Source organism: Aspergillus brasiliensis (assembly GCF_001889945.1).
Source record: "Aspergillus brasiliensis CBS 101740 unplaced genomic scaffold ASPBRscaffold_13, whole genome shotgun sequence".
Classification (NCBI taxonomy): Eukaryota; Fungi; Ascomycota; class Eurotiomycetes; order Eurotiales; family Aspergillaceae; genus Aspergillus; species Aspergillus brasiliensis.
The window spans coordinates 593,920-616,226 of NW_027137454.1; the positions used below are offsets into that span (position 1 = coordinate 593,920).

General features: G+C 50.6%; 9 protein-coding genes and 2 non-coding genes across 11 annotated transcripts; 2 read left to right on the forward strand and 9 right to left on the reverse strand.

Annotated features, from left to right (window-relative positions):
• Positions 1-100: 100 nt before the first annotated feature.
• On the reverse strand, positions 101-1,248 carry ASPBRDRAFT_185220 (uncharacterized protein). Its single transcript, XM_067620041.1, has 2 exons — positions 675-1,248; positions 101-610 (listed from the first exon to the last, which is right to left on the reverse strand). Exons 1-2 carry the CDS (start codon positions 1,190-1,192, stop codon positions 283-285), a joined length of 846 nt encoding a protein of 281 aa, XP_067475537.1. The 5' UTR covers positions 1,193-1,248; the 3' UTR covers positions 101-282.
• Positions 1,249-2,036: 788 nt separating this feature from the next.
• Positions 2,037-3,526, reverse strand: ASPBRDRAFT_199418 (pepsin-like aspartic protease; the record flags this gene model as incomplete). Its single annotated transcript, XM_067621326.1, has 3 exons — positions 2,037-2,923; positions 2,984-3,293; positions 3,356-3,526. 3 exons carry the CDS (start codon positions 3,524-3,526, stop codon positions 2,037-2,039), a joined length of 1,368 nt encoding a protein of 455 aa, XP_067475538.1.
• Positions 3,527-5,509: 1,983 nt separating this feature from the next.
• ASPBRDRAFT_185226 (uncharacterized protein) lies at positions 5,510-6,816 on the reverse strand. Its single transcript, XM_067620042.1, has 2 exons — positions 5,995-6,816; positions 5,510-5,926 (listed from the first exon to the last, which is right to left on the reverse strand). Exons 1-2 carry the CDS (start codon positions 6,792-6,794, stop codon positions 5,902-5,904), a joined length of 825 nt encoding a protein of 274 aa, XP_067475539.1. The 5' UTR covers positions 6,795-6,816; the 3' UTR covers positions 5,510-5,901.
• A 413-nt stretch (positions 6,817-7,229) lies between these two features.
• ASPBRDRAFT_322738 (uncharacterized protein) lies at positions 7,230-8,149 on the reverse strand. Its single transcript, XM_067622997.1, has 3 exons — positions 8,090-8,149; positions 7,851-8,017; positions 7,230-7,777 (listed from the first exon to the last, which is right to left on the reverse strand). Exons 2-3 carry the CDS (start codon positions 7,906-7,908, stop codon positions 7,329-7,331), a joined length of 507 nt encoding a protein of 168 aa, XP_067475540.1. The 5' UTR covers positions 7,909-8,017; positions 8,090-8,149; the 3' UTR covers positions 7,230-7,328.
• Positions 8,150-8,969: 820 nt separating this feature from the next.
• ASPBRDRAFT_47232 (FMN-binding negative transcriptional regulator) lies at positions 8,970-10,140 on the reverse strand. The gene has a single exon (XM_067625814.1). The coding sequence runs from the start codon at positions 10,044-10,046 to the stop codon at positions 9,219-9,221; it is 828 nt and encodes a 275-aa protein (XP_067475541.1). The 5' UTR covers positions 10,047-10,140; the 3' UTR covers positions 8,970-9,218.
• On the reverse strand, positions 9,060-9,172 carry ASPBRDRAFT_t236. Its single transcript has one exon. It is a non-coding gene; the product is annotated as a tRNA-Leu (tRNA).
• A 725-nt stretch (positions 10,141-10,865) lies between the features above and the next one.
• On the reverse strand, positions 10,866-12,197 carry ASPBRDRAFT_134085 (uncharacterized protein; the record flags this gene model as incomplete). The annotated part of the gene is made up of 2 exons (XM_067618573.1): positions 10,866-11,531; positions 11,595-12,197. 2 exons carry the CDS (start codon positions 12,195-12,197, stop codon positions 10,866-10,868), a joined length of 1,269 nt encoding a protein of 422 aa, XP_067475542.1.
• A 4,295-nt stretch (positions 12,198-16,492) lies between these two features.
• Positions 16,493-16,605, forward strand: ASPBRDRAFT_t231. Its single transcript has one exon. It is a non-coding gene; the product is annotated as a tRNA-Leu (tRNA).
• Positions 16,606-16,993: 388 nt separating this feature from the next.
• ASPBRDRAFT_322983 (uncharacterized protein) lies at positions 16,994-17,803 on the forward strand. The gene is made up of 2 exons (XM_067622999.1): positions 16,994-17,208; positions 17,279-17,803. The coding sequence occupies exons 1-2, from the start codon at positions 17,159-17,161 to the stop codon at positions 17,523-17,525; spliced, it is 297 nt and encodes a 98-aa protein (XP_067475543.1). The 5' UTR covers positions 16,994-17,158; the 3' UTR covers positions 17,526-17,803.
• ASPBRDRAFT_33575 (FAD-dependent oxidoreductase) lies at positions 17,740-19,226 on the reverse strand (the record flags this gene model as incomplete). The annotated part of the gene is made up of 5 exons (XM_067623135.1): positions 17,740-17,932; positions 18,001-18,076; positions 18,134-18,433; positions 18,507-18,792; positions 18,855-19,226. The coding sequence occupies 5 exons, from the start codon at positions 19,224-19,226 to the stop codon at positions 17,740-17,742; spliced, it is 1,227 nt and encodes a 408-aa protein (XP_067475544.1).
• A 1,351-nt stretch (positions 19,227-20,577) lies between these two features.
• ASPBRDRAFT_134126 (uncharacterized protein) lies at positions 20,578-21,921 on the reverse strand (the record flags this gene model as incomplete). The annotated part of the gene is made up of 6 exons (XM_067618576.1): positions 20,578-20,871; positions 20,937-21,236; positions 21,294-21,485; positions 21,544-21,611; positions 21,660-21,696; positions 21,745-21,921. 6 exons carry the CDS (start codon positions 21,919-21,921, stop codon positions 20,578-20,580), a joined length of 1,068 nt encoding a protein of 355 aa, XP_067475545.1.
• Between the last annotated feature and the right edge of the window lie 386 nt (positions 21,922-22,307).

Genomic DNA, 22,307 nt, shown 5'->3' on the forward strand with positions numbered 1-22,307 from the left:
ACAATATATAGATAGATAGATATGATGCTGTCGCAAGGAGTTTTGAAGCGTGTCAAGTAGTGTTCAATCCACGTGGTCAATAAGGAATTGCGTTGCAGGGCAGGATATGAGATGATGTGGGGGTCATAATGTTTTGTCTGACACAAGCCTGTCATATCATACAGAATTCAATGCATATCACTCTCGGTGTAGCCATAGTCCAATACTCCAAAGCAACTCTTTCATCAACTTAGGAGAGCATTAACTCCAATGCTTAATCGCATCTTCTCCGTTTTCAGCAAGTCACTTGGCAGCCTTCTTCACCCCCATAAACCAATGCACACTAGCAGGATATATAACATCCGACCTTCCAGAGCGAAACTCCCAGTCCTCCAAACCAGCTGCATCCGTCCGCCTAACAAGATCTCGCAGCTCGTCAGGCGTGCGGCAGCGCATCATCGACACCAGGCCATCAAACAGCAACAGCAGAGGAACCAGCGGCACCACATACGTAAAGAGCAAATGTAAGGGAGATTTTCTGAAGTGAAGCAGACAGTACTGGAACGGAAGCAGGAATAGGAACGGCAAGATCAGCATCGAGGGCAAATCGCGCGTGGCGAGTTCGATGATACTGAAAGATGTGGGTGTTATTACTTGGAAGTATATGTCTGGGGATAAATGGAATGAAAGCATACATGATTGCATCAGCCGTTTCAATCGCACTACGTAGCATAGGTACAGCGAGAGGGTCATCGAAATGGTGAAAGGATAGGTTGAACATGCGACATTCCTTGCGGTCGCGGGGAACCAGTCGACTACACTGGGTGGCGTCGGTCGATTCGGGGATATATGCGATATTATCGTGTCCTTTGCTTAGCGCTGCCCATGCGTGCGGGCGGGGATTCAAGTCTGTGAGTAGAAACTGGGCTGGAGGGCGGCCAAGGGCATGTAGATGGCCGTTGAGGAGTTTCTCGAAGGTGGCTGTCGGGCCTCCCGCGCCGGAACAGAGATCGACCAAGGTGAAGGACGAGGGATCTGGCAGATTCTGCAGGATGACATCGCACGCAACCGCCGCTGGAGAAGGCTTGTTGAGCAGCGGTATGCGGAGATTCCAGCTGTAGGTGAGGCATAGCTGTAAATATTCGACGGCCCAGTCGGGACACCATGACTGATCCGAGATCTCGAAGAGATGGAGGCGGGGGAGGAACGACATGTTGAGCGTCTGGGGTTTTTCTTCGGATAATTTGGGCAGCGAGAGAGAGAGCAAGTCTGAAATCAGATGGAAGTGAATCACCTGTAATATTTGTGGTCAGCGCTGCTTCTTTTCTCCGCTTCCTCTTGTTCCTGCATGTTTTGCTTTTTCTCCGGTGTAGCAGTTCTCAATAGCGCCTTCACTCCATTTGAGGCTCATAATATAAGACAGACTAATAGGTTGGCTTCAACGCTACTCTGCATACTTTTCAGGCCCCTCCAAACCGAGCTTCCCGCTTTGAGGAAGAGACGACAGACGAGTCACGGTGATTCTATGATCGCTGGACTGATGATGGACAAGGATCTGCCGAGGTTGACAGGTACGAAACCTTAACCTTAGACCCCCTATCGACCTGTTCTCTACGTCATCATCCGGATATCATGCACCGGTCGAAAGATGGATAAAACGTAACTGAAAATAAACATGCTGCAGCCACATCTTACTACGAATCTTCCGGGAAATACGTTGTGATCTCGGTTGGCTACCAACGATCCGGTTGCGGGTGGCCATCAACGGTGTGGTGTGGGTACAGCCCAATGCGATAGATCACAAACGGATCCATGATGATACAATAAATATAGCAAGGGGTTGACAGGAAATCACAATGCATGATTGGCTATCTATTAACGGGCTCATGCCGATCGGACCAGCCACCCGGCGCTGAATATGAGATCTTGCATTCCGAGTCTCATTGGATATCAAGCTAAAAAAAAAAAAAAAGGAACATTCCGCCAAGTAAGGGGTAATTAAAATAAAGATCTATGGTATATCATCAAGATGCAACATGAAATAAATCTCTATGAATTTACAGGACCAAGAAAACACCAACCAACACGCCTGCCACCAGCGAGGCAATCTGGCTGCGCGCCACGGTCGCCGAACTCTCCTTGTCCGACTTGTCGCTCGAGCTGGTCGAGGTGGCTGCTGCTGCTGCTGCGGTGCCGGTCGCCGTCGCTCCCGTTGCCTTGGGCACGGCATCAGAGCCAGTGCCGATCTCCAGGACATGGTCCGCGCCGGGGTTGAAGTTGGCCTTGGCCATGGAGATCTCGTTGTTGCCGAGATCATAGACGACGTAGGCGCTGCGCAGGAAGGTATCGCCGAGCAGGGCCTCCCCCTCGATCACGGAGATCCCGAACGTACAGATGCTCAAGTCGGTCTCGAGGATCATCTCGCTGATGTCCACGCTCATGTTGAAGGAGCCAAAATCGAACAGGAAGGTGATGTCATCGTTCTTGATGTCGCAGTCAATCACTCCGTACCCACCCCCGCTCAAATAGGAGGCCCCGACAGCGTCGTAGATGCTTGCAGCAGCAGAAGTCGGGAGGTAGGTCAGGGCCGTGCCGCTGTCCAGTACGGCGGGGATGGGGAACTGCGTGGCGCTGTTGTTGACCGAGACGGGTTTGCCGCTCTTTTCGAGGTGCACGGCCGTCAGGTTGACGGCGAACTCGATGTACATGTCTTCGATGGAGACGATGGGCAGAGTCTGCAGGCTGCCGTAGTACTTGGCGGTGTTGACGCCGCCGAACAGGATGGTGCCTTCGCCTTTGTCGAGGTCATCCAACCAGAGACTGTACGCCGGCCAGTTGATCACGCCTTGGTCGACCAGGGCTTCGGGGAAGTTGGTGTATTTACTACCACCGACGGCGGACTCGCTGGCTTCATTGCTCGAGTATCCAATACCGAGGACGCCCTCTACATGAGAAGCAGTTAGTCAATATGGAAAGTATCATTGAGGAGAGAATGGGAACATACCCTCAGAGTCGCCGTCAAATGCGACGGCGAATTGAAAGTCCGTCAAGGTCACATTGGAGAACTTCAGGGTGTCGTTGACATAGTCGCCCGTCGCCTCGCTGCCATCGACGTATTCGATATAAAACTCATCATTCACGAATGTGTAGGTGGAAGACGCGCTCGAGTTGTAGGAGCCGTAGTCGTTACAGGGGCAGACGGTCGCGTTGGCGCCATTGACCCAGAGATCGCTGCTGCCGGTGTCCAACGTCACACTGACTTCTTGGCCGGGCGTGCCGAGAGTGAGGTTCATCGTATAGCCAAGATTCGTCGCCTAGAAACCTGCATTAGCGACCGTCACGATTCCTCTCAATCAAACTCGGGATGCCACCATACCAGGTTGACCAGGTCGGCCGAGGCCGTCGATCGCTTCCGACGGGACCGGTCGGCGACTTGACGCCGTTCGAAGTTGAACTGAGCAATCGCGGGTTCATCGCGCTCGTGGATCGAGAGGGAATAGGCGGACTGGGCAGCCCAGGCCACGGAGAGAAGGGTGGTGCTCTTCATGGTGTTGTGTGCTGTGATAAAATCCCCTTCTCACGTAATTTTGGGGGCGAACTTGCCGGGGGGGAAGAGCAGTTGGGGAGTGCGGAGCTTCTTATATGGACGGTGCAAAAACGATGGATCTGGATGAGAAAGTCGTCCATGGGAGGCGCCGAGGGGGGGCACGGGGAAGTCGGAGAATCGCTCAGCCTTGCGCCGTCGCTTCGTCTTAGCCTGTTCCTGACTTTCCTGAGTTATTTTAACAGCAAGTCATCCAGCGCCAGACCCGCTTCAGTGTCAGCCTGGAGACCCTGGGGCTGTTGCTTTTTGCTGGGCTGTGAAGAGGCTCTGTCTGGCACGCAGCGAATCTCATCCCGTCATCAGGGGCAAACTTTAGCCAAGTGGGTCGTGGGCAGGCAACCATCAAATGAAGAAGTGATCCATCCGCCACCCCGAAAAAGAAGAACTGCGAAGCTATTCCCTTCGCCCCCCAAACTAGTGGGTGAATGGGGGTTTCCTCCGTCGGTCGGACCGGAGATGAAGACGCTTGGCAACGCATGGTCTCTGACCTGGCAGTTGCTCAAGTTGCTACGACATGATTATCAGATTCTGGTCATCTGCTATCGAGTCACCCATGCGGTGCAACACTGGAAACTCAGCCAGAGTGACGACACTCAACGTGGGATGGCGTGGCCTCGCATCCTCGGATGCAGGCGGAGGCACCCGATCCTTCGACCGGCGCTAAAACTGCCCCGTTAGTCACCAGCGGACTTGCTCCCCTATCCAATGACAGCAGAAGTCTGCTGTCGACGAGAGTTTGTTATTAAGCCGCTCTGCTTCACTGAAGCTGTTCAGACTGGAACGGAACACAGGTGTAGCAGACTCCGTTAGCATACTCCGTATGAGCATTCGAGATGTCGGTCCTGGCTCGTTTCAAAGCCTCGTTCAACGGGCCTTTACAGGCACAATGCAATTTAATCCCTGGCAATAGCGCCTCCTTGGTGGCTATCGGCCCGTTCGCCTAGAGATCCAAAGCGCTTGGCAAGACCCTGATTCGCACCCTGGCCGTGAACTGCGATATCCACTTCGTATAGGGTGGATCGAGGGGCTAGTGCATCGCCGTTATACACCAGCAAACTTTTCACTATCATGCTCACCTCAAAGGGGTACCTAAATTTAAACTCCGCGGAGCTCTATAGTATACTCAACCGGATGGGAAGGTTTCGAGGAGGAAGAAATGCAGTGTTTGATATCGATGCTAGCGATCGCGGGATACGAATAGAACCACCACTCACAAGCAGCATTTTCGATAACTTTAAAGGCCACACAGTGACACAGAGAGAAGTCAATAAGGGTCCACCAGATGCAAAATCTCACGCTAATAACTGCGACATGCTCTCAGACCAATCCTGACCAGCAGAAGCTCTCTATCTACCCTTCGCTCAGTCCACCCCTCCGCGGATGTTCCTAAAATTGAGGACTCGAGCTAGTAGCAAGTCTCTCATTTCCCTTAGCCTTAATAGCGCACATTTCACTGCTAGAGCTTTCCAGTTCAGTCATAATCTAGATAAGAGCCATCTAATACTTCGGTTCGGTTCACCGTGCCGACGGACTCCGTATCGGCCGTAGCTCCAGGTACCTAGTGGCTCGAGCTCCAAAATGGGCCGAGGCTCTAGTCAGTGAGTCACTGCTATGACGCAGAAATAAAATGATTCGACAATTAGTCGACAAGTAGATGACCCTAATGTCGACTAGTTTCCTTGGCTCATTGGCATCCAAGGCTTGTTGAGGCGATGCGAGTGCTGTTGGGAAGGAAGGAAATAGTCCACGGTGAGCAATACACCTGAAAAGCGTCGAATGTGCATTCAAGACACTCTGTAACGGTAGCTGTTCACGGAATCTAGACACTGTGGGCATCTGCCCTCGCAAACTTTCTTGATTGATAGAATGTCTAACGTCCGACAGTACTGCTCTACCCCTGGCAAACGGTCACTGATCCGTCATGTCCGTGGGATAATTTGGAGCAACGCTAAATATGCAAGTGCCTGGTCTAGTTCACTTTAGTGAAATGAGATTCACTGATTTCAGAGTTATCTCTGCAGCTCCGTCGGAACCCCGGGGCTAGATATAGGAGCTCTGGTGGGGGCATGATAGAGCTCTCTAACCATGTTCTATGAGCTACAGTGGAGATTCGAGAAGTCCATCCCAACTGGTTCTGGCTTTGGATACAATACCTAAAGTCCATGACCGCAATTGAGAACCCAACACGGATCCGGAACGCGCGATATCCTTCACCACCAATAGCCAGCGAACAAGCGAGCAATACGCAACAATTTCATGTGATAGGGGAGTGAGCTCACATCCCAACGGCTCAACTGCTGTTTTAGGAGTAGAATGCGCTACGCTTCCTCAGGCTCTTCAGGACTATATCAGCACAGTATTAGCTTTGACTGAAAGATAAGTAATAGGTGAAATGAAAGGCGCTCGCCTACAATTGCCATCTCAAAGTTGCTGCCCGGGCGTAATGAACCAATTTCAAATCGCGTTTCTCATCATCCGTCAACTGCATCATTGATTCCACGGCTGCTATGAGCGGCCTCTCGTAAGGCTCATCGTAAGGACTCATGCACGGAAGCGCTGCAAGTTCGTAAAACCGCGGATAAAACCCGGCATGGGCCCAATCAAGAAGGTAGATAGACTTGTTATCTTCCCCGAGTATCATGTTGCGACGAACCAGGTCCATATGACAGAGGACAAGCGGATATGGACTTAGGTCAATAGAGTCGTTTCTCAAGGAGAGACGCCTGTTCAGATAACGATTCAAATGAGCAATAGACACAAAAGCCTTATCCACACCATCATCACCCCAAAGATACCCCTGTGGACCCTTTTCGCCGAGTGGGCCTGGCTTCTGTCCGTGTTGTATTTGTCCAAGGTGAGCAATGATATTGGTAATGCGGGGTATGATCTCTGTGTGGACTGAGAGGTCCAACTCCGATAGTTTCTGACCAGGGACGTAGTCCATGAACAAGAAACCTCTTCCTACTTCATCCTGGACAAAGCGGTAAACCCGAGGTACTCGAACGATGTCGTGGCTCACATGATTGTAAGCGAACTCTTGCATTGCTGCTTCAGTGGCAGTCACACTATATCCCCATTTGGCAACGATGGTAGGAGTGACTTTGATCACTGTTGCGCCTATAATGTCGGCGAATACGGCATCTTCTTTTCCTCTTTGGATGCAGAATTGGATCAACTCCTCACGGCTCGCTGTTGTGACTTGCAGATCCATCTGTATACAAACTGGGTAGAAGTTGAGTTTCGTAGATAAGTGAGACAAGATCATGTCTAATCAAGGCATGGCGGGGCTAGCTTGGCTTTAGTCAGCTAATATGACTGGTGATGTCTTTATACAACATCCAGACTTGCCAGAATGCGCTTTCTTTTTCGCCGTCAAGATCATCTCCAGTTAAGTGGCGATATACCAAACGACACTGGATGCCTCGAGAAGCTGCAACCTTCCCATCATGCTTTCATTCACCCATCAATTCAAAATTCAATTGTGTAATGTAATACCGGGGATGAATACTATGCAGCCTGCGAGTCCCTGCAGATGACTACCACATTATAAGAATCAATTGATAGAATAAAAGCACGCACACCAGTCACCTACTGGACAATCGATCAGATCAGCAATCCAACAAATACTTATAGATTCAAGACAATTTCGAGCTCAGGTATATGAGCTAAATACCTGAATGTAGATAGTGGAGTGCAAATCAAAGAAGCAATTGAATAATCCAGCCCACTCCATGACAGACAAAGCCTACAACAACCACGGGAAAAACTCAACACAATCATGATCATTCACGCCTACTCCACTCATCCTCTCCTCATCAGTCCAGCCGTTCCGATATCTCGAAAAATAGCCACAACGTCCCGTCGCACATGTCCAGAACCCCAACCCCGACATTGTAGTTCCAGCACCTGCTCGATCCTGACGACTGACAACACCGCAGTCGCACAGCGGGTTACTATCGCGTATACCACGTTCATCATCCCATGTAATCCATCCTCTATCTCTAACATGTGGGCTGTAACTGTAAGTCTGGGAGGTGCAGTTGGGACATGCGTAATACGGGCGGCCGAGATTTCCATTCCGATTGGTGGCCACATGATGTGGTCGGTGATCTCGAGGGATCCATCCGCAGCGACGGCATACAGGAGTACAAGGAAATTGAGGTCGCAGCGGTTGATTTAGCATGACCATGATTTCTTCGGAGGGTGGAATGTCTGAACAACTCCGATCAGGTAAAGATTGTGAGAGTGGTTCCTTGTGGAGACCTACCAGAATATGCAGGGCCTGCTGCATTGTCGAGATATGGGGCGTGCACTGTTGCGGTCATTTGGGCTTGGAAATATACTATATGACTGTCTAGTCAAAAGGTCAAGAATGATGGCAATTAGGTATATTCTTGAGATGCTTGAGTTGAGATAGGAGCCCTGGAAAATTGCCTTGCAAGCCTTGTGAGAGTATTGCATTAGCGAATCTGTGTTCTCTTCGTTGGGCAGATAGGGACCTCTTGCCTAAACATGTGTATCTCCCTGATTGGTGACCTAGTTGACCAATATATGTTGGCCTTTGCGTCTGGAAAACAGATTTGTAGGAGGGGAAGTGGCAATATCGGCCGTCATCATATCGTTGCTTCGGAATCATCGACCGGGAGGATCATAGTGGAGAGGGGCATTGAGGGGTAGAGGAAAAATAAAAGGAAATGCCAACACACGACTTCAGAGATGACATAGAATATTAGAGGTCATATCATAAACAACTGAATCTGGAAACAAATAGCAAGAATGGTAATCGTGTGTGTTGATGTCATGTTGGTAGTAGCCATGCTTTTTGGGCTACTTGTAGGATGTCGTGTGTTTGGGATCCGGGCTCGTAGAATTATGGTAGAGATGCAACAAAGCATAGTATCATTGTGGTAGGCAAAGTTTACTAAACAGCACCCACCGTCCCCTTCATACAAAACAATGATCCTACTAATAAAACACTCATAATGCTGATATGTGGTACCAAACAAATAATTATCTGTTATGTATATCATCAGAGAAATGAACAGGGCTTATCACTAATCATCTGCATTCAATCCAACCAGACACAATACCAGAGCACCCGATGCATCCATAAGTAGGCCTTTGGCAACCCCAGCCCTGATGTTAATGTACCTAGAGATAGCCTCCCCTGCATAATCAGTACCACAGGAAAGCAAAGAAACGCAGAAATATCACATCTGACATGTTTCACAACAAAGCGCTTAAACGACGGTGTTACATATAGAGTCATACGTCGGCGCTATTTCCACAAGTCACAAGACAAAGAAAGCAATGGCCTAGAGTCCTTGACTGCAATCCGGGATCCAACTTCACCAATTAGTAAATTAAATCCACAACAATAAATTCTATCAAAAGCAAAATAACATTATCTATTCATTTATATCTACCTCTCGAACAATAATAGTTCCAACAACAGAAAAAAAATGCAAAAAAGATATGACAAGAGTGGGATTCGAACCCACGCCCCTTTCGAGACTAGGAATGCTCCGAAGAACATGAGAGAACAAAGACACCTGACCCTAGCGCCTTAGACCGCTCGGCCATCTTGCCTTGGATATCTTAATGCCCTCAAATAACCTTCATATTCCAGATGTAATCATTTCTCCCCAGCGCACTCCCTCACCATCCTCGCCACTCCTTTCTCTATATCCCTCCCCATCCCATCTACCAACCCCCTCACCACCCCCTCCCGATCCCCATCCCCACGTTCCTGACTCATCTTGAATTTCCCGTCCATTCGCTCCACCGTCACTTCGATCCCGACGATATTCTTCTTCAGGATGTTGATGTATGCCTCGGGTGCGTCGTCGACGGTCCATGCTCCTTCTCTTCCTTCTCCTTTTCCTCCGGTAATACCAGTAGTAATGTTGGTATTGGTATACCCCATAATCTCCCCCTCACAATGCGCAGAGAGATCGCGAATCTGCTTATCCAAAAATGCAGCAGCCTGCGTGCCTAATCCCCCCTCTGCACGAGGGTTATAGATGCGTGCGCGGCCGTAGACTTGCACGGCGGCGTAGTTCCAGGTTGGGGCGACTTTGCCGGTGAGGGGCTTGGTGGTGGTGTAGAAGTGAGGGGTGATGTAGCTGTGGTAGGGGGAGGTGAAGAGGAGGAGGACTTCGGTGGGGAGGATAGATTGGGATGTTGATTGGGAAGTTGATTCGGGTTGGGTGGCTAGGGAGTCGAGGATGGCGGCGCATTGGGGGTTGGAGCGGGCGATGTGGCCGCGGAGTTTGACTTTGTTGATACTATCGGTAGTGGTAGTGGGTGAAGGAATGTCAAGGACCCAGGGAATGTGCGTGGATTGGAGTAATGGGTGTGTCGGGGAAGGAATGGCGGTGGTGAGGACACCCAGGGGGTTTTGTTGGATAAAAGTGTGGAGGGTGTCGGGGGTGGAGTCGGTGTATATCTCTTTCATGTACATGATTGTATGTCTGTATGTCTGTATCTGAGTCACTGACAAGTAGAGAGGGATGAAATAGACAAGAATGAAATCAGCCCCCAAAGCAAGGGGAAGATAGAAGATAACCTTAGATCTCTCCGTGCGGGGTTGGAACAACCCAATTCTGGGGTCCATTCCTATTGGCTTATCGGCTATGCTCCGACTATACGATATGATGTTACGTAGTGTGGTTATTGGTATTTGTTTATTCGTGTATATTTGCATCATGACAGATAGGAAATATGTACAGTGAAGAGTAGGTGGCAGATGTGGCTGTCCTCCGCCAGAGTCATTATCCCCGGGAATGGGGCCATGTCATACATTGCAGGCCAGTTGAATCATTGCGTGGCCCGGCGCAGGTCAAAGCGTGGCTAGTCTGCCTGGCCTAGTGAATTGCCGATTGCTTCGGGAAAACGTGAATGGCATTTTATTGCCAATTGATGTTCCAAATGAACTGAATTGTGTGTTCGTGGCGCATGTGGTTCGCACCAGTCAGTGGGGGACTGGGTTGTCGCCAACCCAGCGAGGGTTTCGGGGTCCTCGAAAGATACAGACGGACCTTCTATGCGATGCTCGTGTCGGTCGCAAATCGGTCAACGACAATTGCTTGCGGACGCGCGATGCTCGCATATCTGTCGCAAGACGGACTTTGTCGCAGATGCAAAAGGAATGGGAACAATATCTCGACTGTTCCGTAGTAGAATGGCAAAGGCGACTTGATTAAAATTTCATACACCCGGCAATCATTTTTGGGCCGGTCATTTCAAGAAAAAGGTGCAAATGTCATGAACTGTTAGAAAGTTAATGGTAGATGCTGCTTCGCTCGCGTTGGCCGCTGAGATTGCTCGAGGCAGTGTCATAGGCCGACTCATGGGTGACCTCGATCGTCGTATGCTGCAGCACCACACCCATCGGCGCCAGCTCCATTCCATCCTTGCCGATCATCTCTTCGGTGGAATCGCTGCGACCGCGCGCAATCGTGGTGTTGGTCGGTCCCTTGCCATCGATACTGCCGCCGTACTGATGTGCGACCGAGGATTTGTTCGGTCGGCTGGAATATTTGTTGCTGCTGCCTTGGAGCCGGGCCTCGGGCTCCAGCACCACGCTGCGGCGACTCAGCGTATACATGAGGGAATCACAGAACCCACACAGCGTCATGAAGGATCCGGCGAAGCAGAAATAGAGCACGCTGGGGGATTGACCACTGGCCGATGCCATGCGACCCGCGGCCAGGGGCAGGGTGAGGCAGATATACACCACGGGGTATAACGCCATGTGGAAAATGACGCGCTTCAGTCGGGTCAAACTCTCAGAGTTGTGCTCGCCCAGAATGGCGGACTCGGCGATCTTCTTGCGCAGCTGGATGAACATGATCGCATACAGGACGACGGTGAAGAATTCCGAGGCGAAAATCCAAAAGTAGTGAGTCCATAGACGCATCGATTCATATTTGGGGGTCATCCAGCACTAGAGGAGAATTTTATTAGGGCCTTGTTTAGAGGCAAACAACATGAAAGAGAATCAACTTACCCAGGCGACAGCGGGATACCAGACGTACCGACCATGTGCTGCGATCGGAATGATCGTGGTGATGACCCCAAAGAGCCACAGTCCACAAATGATCGAAACGAAGAGACGGTGGGAGATCTGATAGCCCAGGGTGACATGCATGAACGTGTGCGCGGCGATGGCCAGCACGAACAGACCACTCATGGGATCCCCAATCTGCAGCCAGATGCCCTGCAAGAAGCATGCAGGGTCGGAGGCCCGCACGGAGTTGGTCTGGATCCATCGCAGACTGATGATAAAGCCCAGACTTTGGATAAAGTCCGCCAGAATGAGGTTGAACATGAGCACGACATATTGGTTGTAACCGATGTAACGTCTGTAGTGGCGTTTCCAGAAAATGAAACGATAGGTAAAGAAAGTCAACAAGGAAAGAGTACAAATGAGTGACAAGGTGGCCAGCGCCGAGATCACGATCAAGCCCTTGGTCTGCAAATCCGGCAGTGGGCTCATGACAGCCTCGCCCTCAGCACTCGATGTGGCCGAGGACGAGCGACGCTGCAGGGCCGGACTGGCCGGATGGGCGTCGGCCTCGAACAGCAAGGACTGGATCGCCAGGGACAACATGATGGGGAAACCTGACCGGGGGGTGGGAATTGTTTCAGGCTTCCTTTCCACCGACGGCATTTGGCCTATATAACCACTGTGTTCCCTCCCCGACCCCCTGGGGTTGGGACCTGGCAGGCAGGGTGGCCAGGAGCCCTCACCCGCTCTAAGTCCAATTAGGAACGTCGCGTCAAATGTCGATCGAGGGGACTACCGTGGATTCGACGGATTCGACGGAACGACTTGTGCAATTACCGGGGCGGGTTCGGCCATGTGCCGAAAGGAGTTATCATCATCCGTGACGACTGGGGGGGGAGGAGGTTTCCATCTCCACCTGGGAAGTTTTTGGGAGCGAGCTTGGCTTAGTTAGCTGCCTATCTCAGCCTCCGCGGCGAACGATGTCTCTTCTAGTCTCAACCAAGCTTTATAAGAGGGCAATAGTCCCCCCCTGGAGACGGCTGAGAATGCGACTTGCATGCGACGGTCCCAATGGTTCTAGTCGCTAGAGGGAAATCCTAGAAGCGCCACCGAAGCTTGTTGTTTGGCTTGAAAATCTCTATCGGCCGGTTGATGATGGCTACTGCTGCCGCCTGGGGGCCCCAGTTGGGGCTATCGGATCATCATGAGCTATGTTCAGTATGTTGAAGGCATCAAACAACTATAAAGTATAAACAGTGATGGTTTCGATGTCTCGGCATTAGAATCACACCCTGCCTTACGGTGAGGAGCTATCTCAGTAGCTGTCTTGGCGAAGGCTCAGGGTTCACGTCGCTGGGTACTTTGTGACTAACTTTTTTTTTTCTTTTTTTGTTTTATTTTTCTCTTTGTCCTGTCTAGTGTGGGATTATGCAAAATTAAGACCCGAATGATATAGGAATAAATAATAGTAATCCATCTACTGGGCCCACACGGGGCGACCAACGCCAGTCGGAAGCCGGCAAGCGAGTCAGCAAGTGGCTCCGGGTTTCATCTCCTCGGCCATGGAAGAAAAAGTGAAGTGCGAGAAGCCGAGCTGCTGCTATGTTTACTTTTTGCTACTCCCGTACAGTGGTCGGGTATCTCCGGCCCTTTCCCTGGTTCCAAACTTTCTGTTCGTATTTTGCTTGGTTCCCCTTATAATGATCCTCGTGTCTGGCCAACGAGTGAATAATAATAACTGCGAAAGAAAACTTTGTCACAATGGCTAGTTATGCTGCTCGTGTTATGCTTGGCTGGTGGTGGCGATAAACCGGCGCACGTGAAAAGTCTCCGCCTCCGGCCACGTTGCTGGGTGGCACTTACGGTGGCACGGATTTGTGCGCTATCGCAGGCACCAGCGATGACGGCTTCCAAATAGCTCCTCACCTCCTTGATCGACAATCCAGTCCAGTCCAAATTCTTATCGCAATCACTGAACCACTATCTGGTTTGGGTCGGTCCATGGTGCGGAGTCCCGGTAAGAGAAAAAGGGATGATTAGGGTGATCACCTCACGACGCGCCACGGTTGCAAAAGCGGGAGGATAAAGAAGCTTCGAAAGGTTCGAAGCACGGTCTGCTTTCGGGTTGCCTCTTTAAGAAGGAGGATCAATCTAAGCCGGTGGAGATGGATCTCCAGGGGGGTTGGATGACAAGAGTCAGACACGGCCCTGAATCCATGGTTACGGATTACGCGGGCCGGACTAGATACGGAGGACTTTCCGTATGCCGTAGACTCGTGGAAAGCACGATGATCTTTTCTGTGCGCCGGATTGCGCTCTTTTTAGTCCTCTTAAAGTCTTCGCTAGTTCTGAGTCTGTTCACGGTGACAGTGTTCTTCAGCCCTATCCCCTCGTGGAGCGCAGATGGAAAAGAAAACCGCGCAATGACATCCACCTGGTCCCCATCATTCTAGTAGTCCAGTAATTCAGCAAACAAGATCGCTGGCCTTGGCTGCAACCAATGTGGACGCCTACTCGGCTAATGGCACATCTTGTGTATCGAGTTCAATATGTTCTGATTGGGTGTCTCGAGTCAGTGCTCGATGAGAATGGCGCGGCACGACAAAGAGATTAGACTCTCGTCTGAGATACCCGAACCGACGCGAGGCGGGGGGGGGAATGAGAGATGTGGAAGGCACAAAATTGTGTACCACAAAGCTCAAGCTCGATAGCCTTTGTGCTTCCCGAATGCCTTTGTTGGGATGTATGACAGGAGGAGTGAAATCCCTGCGTGACTAGTACTTTGTAAAGTGTATAGCCTGGTGGCGTTCTTAGACTGGCCAGTCGAGAGACAACCTCGGAGGTCGCCTCCCTTTCGGACTGTCGCCCCGCCTGGCCCATCAGGGATCGCCTCAATTCCCAAGTCCTTGGGAGTTGGGACTTGGGAGGCCTGGGGGATCCTATCACATGTGCTCCATTGTCGTTCGACCAAGACTCCTTAACTATAACTAGTCTCTGGGGTACTAGTGTTCTTTTCCGGCAGAATTTTGAGAGGCGGTTTCCCGAGTCATTGGTTGGGACCTCACCCACCAATGCAACAATAAACTAGTCTAAATCACAAAGAAAGTATAAGAGCCACTTGGTAAGACATCTATGAATAGCTCCGTTGTGAGCCTCGCGCACCGTGCTTGAGACTGAGTGTGCGTTCAGGGAGCTCAGGGGTAAAAGTTAGTCAGCGGATGTGTATAGTTAGTTATTTCCCCTCATGCCTCCTCATTTCCCCTCACCTCCCCTCAGATGCCAAGAGTGAAATAATCCGGTGGAAACGGAAGGATTCAATATATTTGATCCTTTCCATACTCTTATTTTGACCGTTGAACGCATCGCCTGGGTGCACGAGCCCTGCGTGGGCAAGACTAGGCAAGCCTCCTGGCAATTTTGGTTGCTGCTTTCAGACCATAGATGCATCAAATAAATTAGCGAGCGTTGGGCTAAATAACATGCCATGAGGGGGTTTGGCCCTGTTGGCTCGTGCTCGTATTCGTTTCCGAACTAAGTGGGATTAGGTCGAGTGTGATGCGGTCGAAAAACCAGTGCTAGTCAGTAGTCACGTCTTGCACTGACAGAAATGGGATGACGCGTCTGAATCAACCCAGGCAAAGGCGCAGGTTGGCAGTGTCTTGGCCAGATAGCTGGGACTTTTCAATGGCTTACAACGTTGTCAAGACCGACACAATATTCCTGCTCCCCAATCCCTAATGCTCAACGTTCACTCTCAATACGCTCCTACTACCAAGAAAATTGGAGGAGCGGCACCTTTACTTGATATCCGAAATGAAATTGTGCCTGGACTAGTTTGGATTCCTAGTGGTTGATGTATGCGAGCTAGCTGTCCACTAGAGTTAGTTTCAGTTCATGCTTGTGGTTTCTACCTATGTTGATCGGTGATCCTCACTTGATGTGTACCATCAAAACTCTCTTTTGTTGGAATTGGAAGAACAGCACAGTTGTAATCCAACTGAGGGAGCTATCCTCTCAAGCTCTCATCACTGTGAACTGGTACCTGCATTCGGGTGTGGAGAAGCAAGCAGGGGAATATTCCCCTGTTCCTGGCCCCTTGCCCCTTTGGTCATTTTCCCATACAGTCGATCATAGGTACAATGATCTGCTTCTGCTGATAGTGGGAGGTGATATGGAGTACAGGCTGAGACAGTATACCCCCTTTTGTCGTTATCGGCCAGCCTGCGCAGCAAAAATCTTCTGCGGGGCATTGTCTTGCTGGCAATCGCCTTCAGTTCCCTTATTAGTTTCCTAAATGGGTATACAGTCACTGACGGTTTGGTTGCTTTCAAGGCGCTTCCTGCTCGGGGAGTCTAACTACACTGGGTATCAATGCTGTTTAGTCTATGATGGGTGCTTATCATTGACTGCTCCTTTAGAATCATTTCGGGTAGGACACCGCGCTCGGTCGCGACTGTGTATTTGATAAGCTTTTTATGAGGCCGATGTGGTTGATTTCGAGTGTATATTTTTTTTGCACTTAAGCATGCCTACTACTACGGTGTCGTAGGGCATATGCTAGTCACCGTACATTGATCAATTCACAAGTGCATCCACGCGCTATGGGGTAGTTGGTCCTAGTAGTACGAGGAATATATATCGGTTAAGGTCAGGGGCCCGCTCAAACAGTCGTGATCGAGTTATGATGATGATGATGATGTTCATACCATGTCTCAAAATTGAGCTCAACTCACTACTAGTAGTCTATACGATCTACAGATATAGGTATACTATCATCAAATAATTAGGCATTGTCTTGTAGCATACAATTGCGACAACCTCCACTTCGCCGGATAGTTCTTCAATTGAGTGATGCAACAACTGTTGTAACAAAAGTAGCTGCCATCTTTCAAGCAACAGGCAAGATGGCCGAGCGGTCTAAGGCGCTAGGGTCAGGTGTATCTGATCTTCCATGTTCTTCGGAGCATTCCTAGTCTCGAAAGGGGCGTGGGTTCGAATCCCACTCTTGTCATTACTTTTTGCATTCTTTTTTTTGCTACTTCCGTAGGCAGCCATCATACGTCGACAAGAAAGAGGAATAAAACAATATCATTTTGAAGAATATTATAACGATCTGGGTTTCAAGAATCATCGAATTCATGACTGTCCGCACCATGAATGTCCACCACCAAAGCAAGATGTAATATCCCTTATCCATGAGGCTCTGGATACCCGTCCCAGAGCCAATCTATAGCATATCGTAGTCTGGACATACCATATCCCTCAACCAAATGCCCACATCTAATGGAGATAAATTAACCCAAGTACTACATCCGAACTGACCCGCCGGACTCATCTTCCCCATCCACAACCCCCCGAACCTTATACTATCCACCAAAGCTAAACGCAAGTCTGGCCAAACCTACAACCACCCATCGTAGTCATGGTTGTGTCATCGTGGCGAGTGGCAGGAATCAACTATAAGAACACAAGTAATGATTCCCAACAATTGCAATTAATTCCATTTGCAAGGTACATACATACATCATCAACATCATCATAAATCCCAGAGAAACCTATCAACAATGCCGAACCCAAGTCTCAGTTACGGAAATGGCATGTCATCCGGAGCTAAGTGAGCTTTACCCCTTCCCTTTGATCAACAGATATCATCATACTAACCAGAATCGATGATGGATGAATAGATCCCGGAACACCGCCTTCCTAACCATGTTCGCGGTCATATCTGGTGCACTTCTCACATTCCGGATGCAGTCGCCAAGCAAGGAGCAGAGGTTCTCCCCGGAGGGTGATCAGCAGACTGTTGATGGGGAGAATAAGCTCGGACGCTCGATGTTTGTGTCCGATGGGGATCGGGCGGCTGTTAAGGGTGGACAGCCTGGCGAAGCGAAGGTCGGTCGTGCGCCGCATGAGGGATTGGGTGGGAGGTGATATATTCAGCTGAGATGGAGACATCGTACATGGACATACTCCAACTTCCAAGGATATGTTGTTTCTCTCTTGGGGATGAAATGGGTAGGGTGTGTAAAATATGGGCTGGCACCTTGTACTTGTACGTAGTATTCTCGTGATGCATAGAATTGTTACTACTTTGATATAGTGGAAAACGTCAATATTTTATTCTGGCTCAGGAGGTGGTTCTCAGCTAAGATTCCTGCTTCGTAGCATCCTTATTCAACACCCGGGCTGATACCAGTGGACTCTCGTCGAGGATCCTCGTAAAGTCATGGGCGTCGAAACAGGCCTGGCGTGAGTTGAGAACACTAGGTTCTGCACGTCGGAAGACGTCGTTCTCGTAGGCGTCCAGTGCATCTCGCAGTGTCTCTGTCGACATGGATCTGTTTGTACCCATTAGTTAGTGTCTTCAACCACAGTAGTATATTACTTGAAGTGCTGATAGACTCACCCCAGGGAACGCATGTCCACGCGTCTAGTCAGATCCAGTACATCGACGATGGCATTATTGGCCCCTTCTCCGCGGTCTATATAGCAACGTCAGTATGCGATCCTCCCTTATAGCACGGCATTGTAAGACATACACATAGTCATCGTATGCGCCGAATCACCCATCAGCACGACCCGCGGGTGCGAGCGATTCTGCAGCGGTCGGAACATCCAGTCCGCGATGCGAATTGACCGTGCCTCCGTGTCCTCCGGTAACCTATGGACCAGGGTCCTGAAAGGCTCTGCCCAGTTCGCGGTCAAGGATTTCATCAGGGCGATTCGCTCGCGGTTGTCGCTGGGCACCACGATCTCCTTGGAATCCGCCCATGATATGATAATCTGGCATTCGTATTTGTCTTTGCTGCTTTCTGCGAAGTTGTTGGGGTTATCGAGTACTAGTTCGGAAGAATGACGAGTTAGTGATTATCTCCATGTGGGACTTGTGATAGGAAGGTGGGTTATGCATACTGCTGAAGAAGAGAAAGACGTTAGAGTCAGGATGTGAGCCCTGGAAAATGAATGGATCAATATCCGCTGCGCCTGCCATCTCCTCTGCTGTATATAGTGTAGCTCCGCCGAGGATCTGCACCGGTAGTGGGTTCATCTCATGGCTGTCCGGGTACAAGATCTCGCGGGTGGGGGATCGCGATCCATCGCAGCCGATCAAGAGACACCCTGTGTAAGAGGTGCCGTCTGCGAAGTAGGCTGTGACGGTGTCGCCGGAGGACTCGAAGTTCTCGAGAGTTTTGTTCCACTACACTTCCAGTCAGAGGTCGAAAGTAAAGCATGGCCTCAAGGTAGTAGATAGTGGCTTACCTGAACATCGAGCCCCGTGGCCACCAGCTGCCTCAGTCGAACGCGACTGACTCGGATCCGCTCCTCAGCGGGAACGCTGTACAACGCTGACCCGGTTTTCAGGTCAAAGAACGAAAAGCGACCGGTGTCACCGCGGGCAGCCGCTGCCTTGTTCACATATGCCTCTGGGAGGCGTTCCACGAGGTGGTCCGGTAGGAGTTCCCGCAGGGCAGGGAGCGCCCAATGTAGCGTCAATCCCCAGCCCCCGCTTCGAGCATCGATAGCAGCATCGCGCTCGAAGATCTTGTAAGGAACACCGAGCTTCTGGAGGTGCTGGGCCAGCAGGAGGCCACTGATGCCTGCACCGACGATGAGAACGGGACGATCAGCCATGATGTGGGCAAGGGGAGGAGGCACGGATGTTCGGTTCCACGGGAACACGGGTTCATCCCCTGACCCTTTTACCTGACGACCGCATCGCTGTAATACTGCTGTCACTAAGGGGATGGACTGGGGTGCCGGCTTGAACCGGACGGTGATTTATGTGGCAGGTGCGCAGGATTTGGATTGGTGGAACCGTTATCGTCTGAGAATGTGCCAATGGGAAGAGATGTACAGCTTGATTGAGGATGGGGTCAGGCCGACGAAACCATACTAGTTAGGCGGCCTTAAGGCTTGATGGTGCTAGAGCTCGTGTTTGTCTCTGAATAATCTATGCTTGGCCTTTCCAGTTAGATCAGGTGGAAGCTCGGTGAGAGTCCATATTGACCGCATTCCCTGATAAACTAAGGGTCGATGTCGATTCTAGAACTAGAATCACATCTTGAATATGCAAGGAGTCAGACTCGCATCTGCGATGCTAAAACTATCGAGCAGTGTTGGCAAGGTTGACGAGTGACGACCAGTAGCTGGGATGAAAGACTCCATTAGGCAATGGAAACCTCTGCCAACCTTAATTTAAACATAATTAAACTGTAATCACGACGCAATAAAGTCAGATTGGATGTTCTCGAGTCTCCCTCCTGCGTGAGTGAAACAAGGCCGGCCCTAAAAGAGCCTTAACAACACTAAGAATGTTAGGCTGCCATCGCGCGAGAGACGGCGTCGTGCTTGTGACTTTAGCTCCGGCCTCTAGCCCTACCACCACGGTCACTTTTCCGGTGTCAATCTGTCACAGCCCGCGCCATAGTGGATCTGTTCCATACTGATTACGGTGTCATTTATCTAGCAGATAGCTAGCACACCGGCAGACTCGAAGTCACTGGCCTGATTCGGCGGCGATATTATCCATTTCTCACCAACAGGCCAGCGGGCGTGTGCGGGACACAGCTCGGTCGCTGCCCGCGGATGGCCTTCCGGGTGGACCTCCATTAAGGTTCCAAGGGACGCACAGGATTCCTTCTGGATGGAGCTGGCCTTGATGGTCCGGGAAGATCCCGTCGGGGGCGGTTGGACTGGCCTGCTCTGCTCGACTCCATTGGCTTGATGCTGTTACATCGGCCCCGTGTGATCCTGGTCTGGTTTGATCCTGAGATGCGTAAGCACTATTTATCTAGGCCGGTAGTGCTAAGCACCTACTAGGATTCCTGCATTGCACTATTCAGGAATCGCCGGAAAGTAGCTCACGATAGGACAAGAAAGAAAGGGTAAGACCCAGTGCGTGATTAATATACATAATGAAAGTGTAAGAGATTGGTTCGAAAGGAATGGCGCCATCAGTCGATAGGCAAGCGTACTGGCTTCTTCACTCTCTAACCTCAGCCGTTGGCCTCTTCTCCAGCGAGACGTGCAGCTCCACCGTCATATGAATGCCTCCCTCGTCGGCGCCCCCACTCTCGAGGATAAGCTCTTCACTGGGCGTTCGTTTGGGTGGCGGCGCCGCCGAAGTTGTCGAGCGTAACTGCGAGCGCGGGTCTTTCGACCAAGTCTGCAAGGCATAGCTCCGGCTATCGTACCCTTTCCGGCCACTGTACGATCGGAAATCACGCACTGCACCTTTCAGGAGAGGCGCAAGGAAGGGGACACAAGTGACAATGTTCTAGTCCGGTCAGCCAGTGGCTCAATGCGTAAACCTGTTTCTTTTTCGCTCGTGGGAAACCCTACCCCGACATTGAACTCAATTGTGCCCCACAGCACCAACATGGTCGAGTTTCCATCGCCATATGCTACCCGATGGATTTGGGTGAGGCGAAGTATCGAGCAGATTGTGGTGAACAGCCCCAGCAGAAACAGACAAACTACTCCTGCTTTTTGAGCCGTCTTGATGTTCAGTTGGAGCAACAGGGGAATCGGGAGGATGATAATGGTGATGTCGCAGATGATGGTGAAGATGGCTAATCCATAGAATGTTGGCCCTGCTGGGAGACACGACCCTGAAATATTGGGATTCCAGGCGCGCTCAACCTATTGATCGTCTTATCAGCAATCTTGCCCTGCCACTAGGGAAGAGACCATTCTCACCGGCTGGCAGTCGAAAATTAGGACTAATGCTCCCGCAAGATGGCCAAGTGTCGACACAGCTATCACGACCCATATGAGTATTCGATAGAAATTCTTCGACGTTCCGGAAATCAATCGCAAATAGTTGAGACACAGGGAAGCTTTGAACCCGGCGATTCCGATTTGATAGAATGGACGACCGGCATAGTTGAGCTGTTGGTGTCTTCGTTAATACTTGTCCTGTCAATCGGAACCTAAGCGCGGCGCATACTTTTGTGTAATCCGGAAGGTCTGCCTTGGGGCGCAGCGACAAAGGTAGTCCAAGACCGTATCTACTCTCTAATGTTCATTAGCATTCCATGTGTACTCGAAGTTTGGCCGACTCACGGGCGATGCACAATGCGCTGTATATGATGCTGAAGAACTGGCACTAATTAGCGGTCGGATCGTCTACTCACCAAAAGCAACCTACCATAGTTACCAGCATCACATAATCGGACGCCTCTAATCGACGGGCATTGAACCGAATGGCTAAACGCAGGCAGACTGTGATAACCATCAACAAGGTCAAGCCCAGACATACCCCTAGAATCAGGCGATATTCCGACGCTGCCTCCACCTCAGGCGAGGCATAGTGCACCCAGCCCATACTGGCAGTCAATGTAGAAAACCAAGGAGAAAGGAAGAGAAGACATGAGGAAGAAGAGTTAATCTGCGTAGTGATAATGCAGGCCGTGCTGTGAGCTGGCTGAAGGGAATTTCTTCGATCGTGGGTTTCGCAGGATCATGCTGAAGCCCTACAACAAGGGGCAAAATCTTGATCCTGAGAGCTGGAACAGCGTTCGATTCATAATCCTTCAGCCATTAACTTCGGTCATGCCGAGACTACCGTACTCAATTGAAATGAATCCTGGTGGGTTCGCAATCAAAATCCTTCGGCGACCTGAACAATCCGGGCTGGATCGCGCGCACTAAAACTCTCAAGCCCTGGTCTAGCGTAGACATTAGAGCATCTGCAGGCCTCTGCAAGATGAA

What these genes read in the sequence shown, in the direction of transcription:
- ASPBRDRAFT_185220 (XM_067620041.1), bottom strand. Translation starts at nt 1,192, where the DNA reads ATGTCGTTCCTCCCCCGCCTCCATCTCTTCGAGATCTCGGATCAGTCA. An exon ending in GAAACGGCTGATGCAATCAT is followed by an intron (nt 611 to 674) that starts GTATGCTTTCAT and finishes CACATCTTTCAG; the next exon opens with TATCATCGAACTCGCCACGC.
- ASPBRDRAFT_185226 (XM_067620042.1), bottom strand. Translation starts at nt 6,794, where the DNA reads ATGGATCTGCAAGTCACAACAGCGAGCCGTGAGGAGTTGATCCAATTC. An exon ending in GCAACTTTGAGATGGCAATT is followed by an intron (nt 5,927 to 5,994) that starts GTAGGCGAGCGC and finishes GTGCTGATATAG; the next exon opens with TCCTGAAGAGCCTGAGGAAG.
- ASPBRDRAFT_322738 (XM_067622997.1), bottom strand. Translation starts at nt 7,908, where the DNA reads ATGACCGCAACAGTGCACGCCCCATATCTCGACAATGCAGCAGGCCCT. An exon ending in AGCAGGCCCTGCATATTCTG is followed by an intron (nt 7,778 to 7,850) that starts GTAGGTCTCCAC and finishes CACCCTCCGAAG; the next exon opens with AAATCATGGTCATGCTAAAT.
- ASPBRDRAFT_47232 (XM_067625814.1), bottom strand. Translation starts at nt 10,046, where the DNA reads ATGTACATGAAAGAGATATACACCGACTCCACCCCCGACACCCTCCAC.
- ASPBRDRAFT_322983 (XM_067622999.1), top strand. Translation starts at nt 17,159, where the DNA reads ATGCCGAACCCAAGTCTCAGTTACGGAAATGGCATGTCATCCGGAGCT. An exon ending in GGCATGTCATCCGGAGCTAA is followed by an intron (nt 17,209 to 17,278) that starts GTGAGCTTTACC and finishes ATGGATGAATAG; the next exon opens with ATCCCGGAACACCGCCTTCC.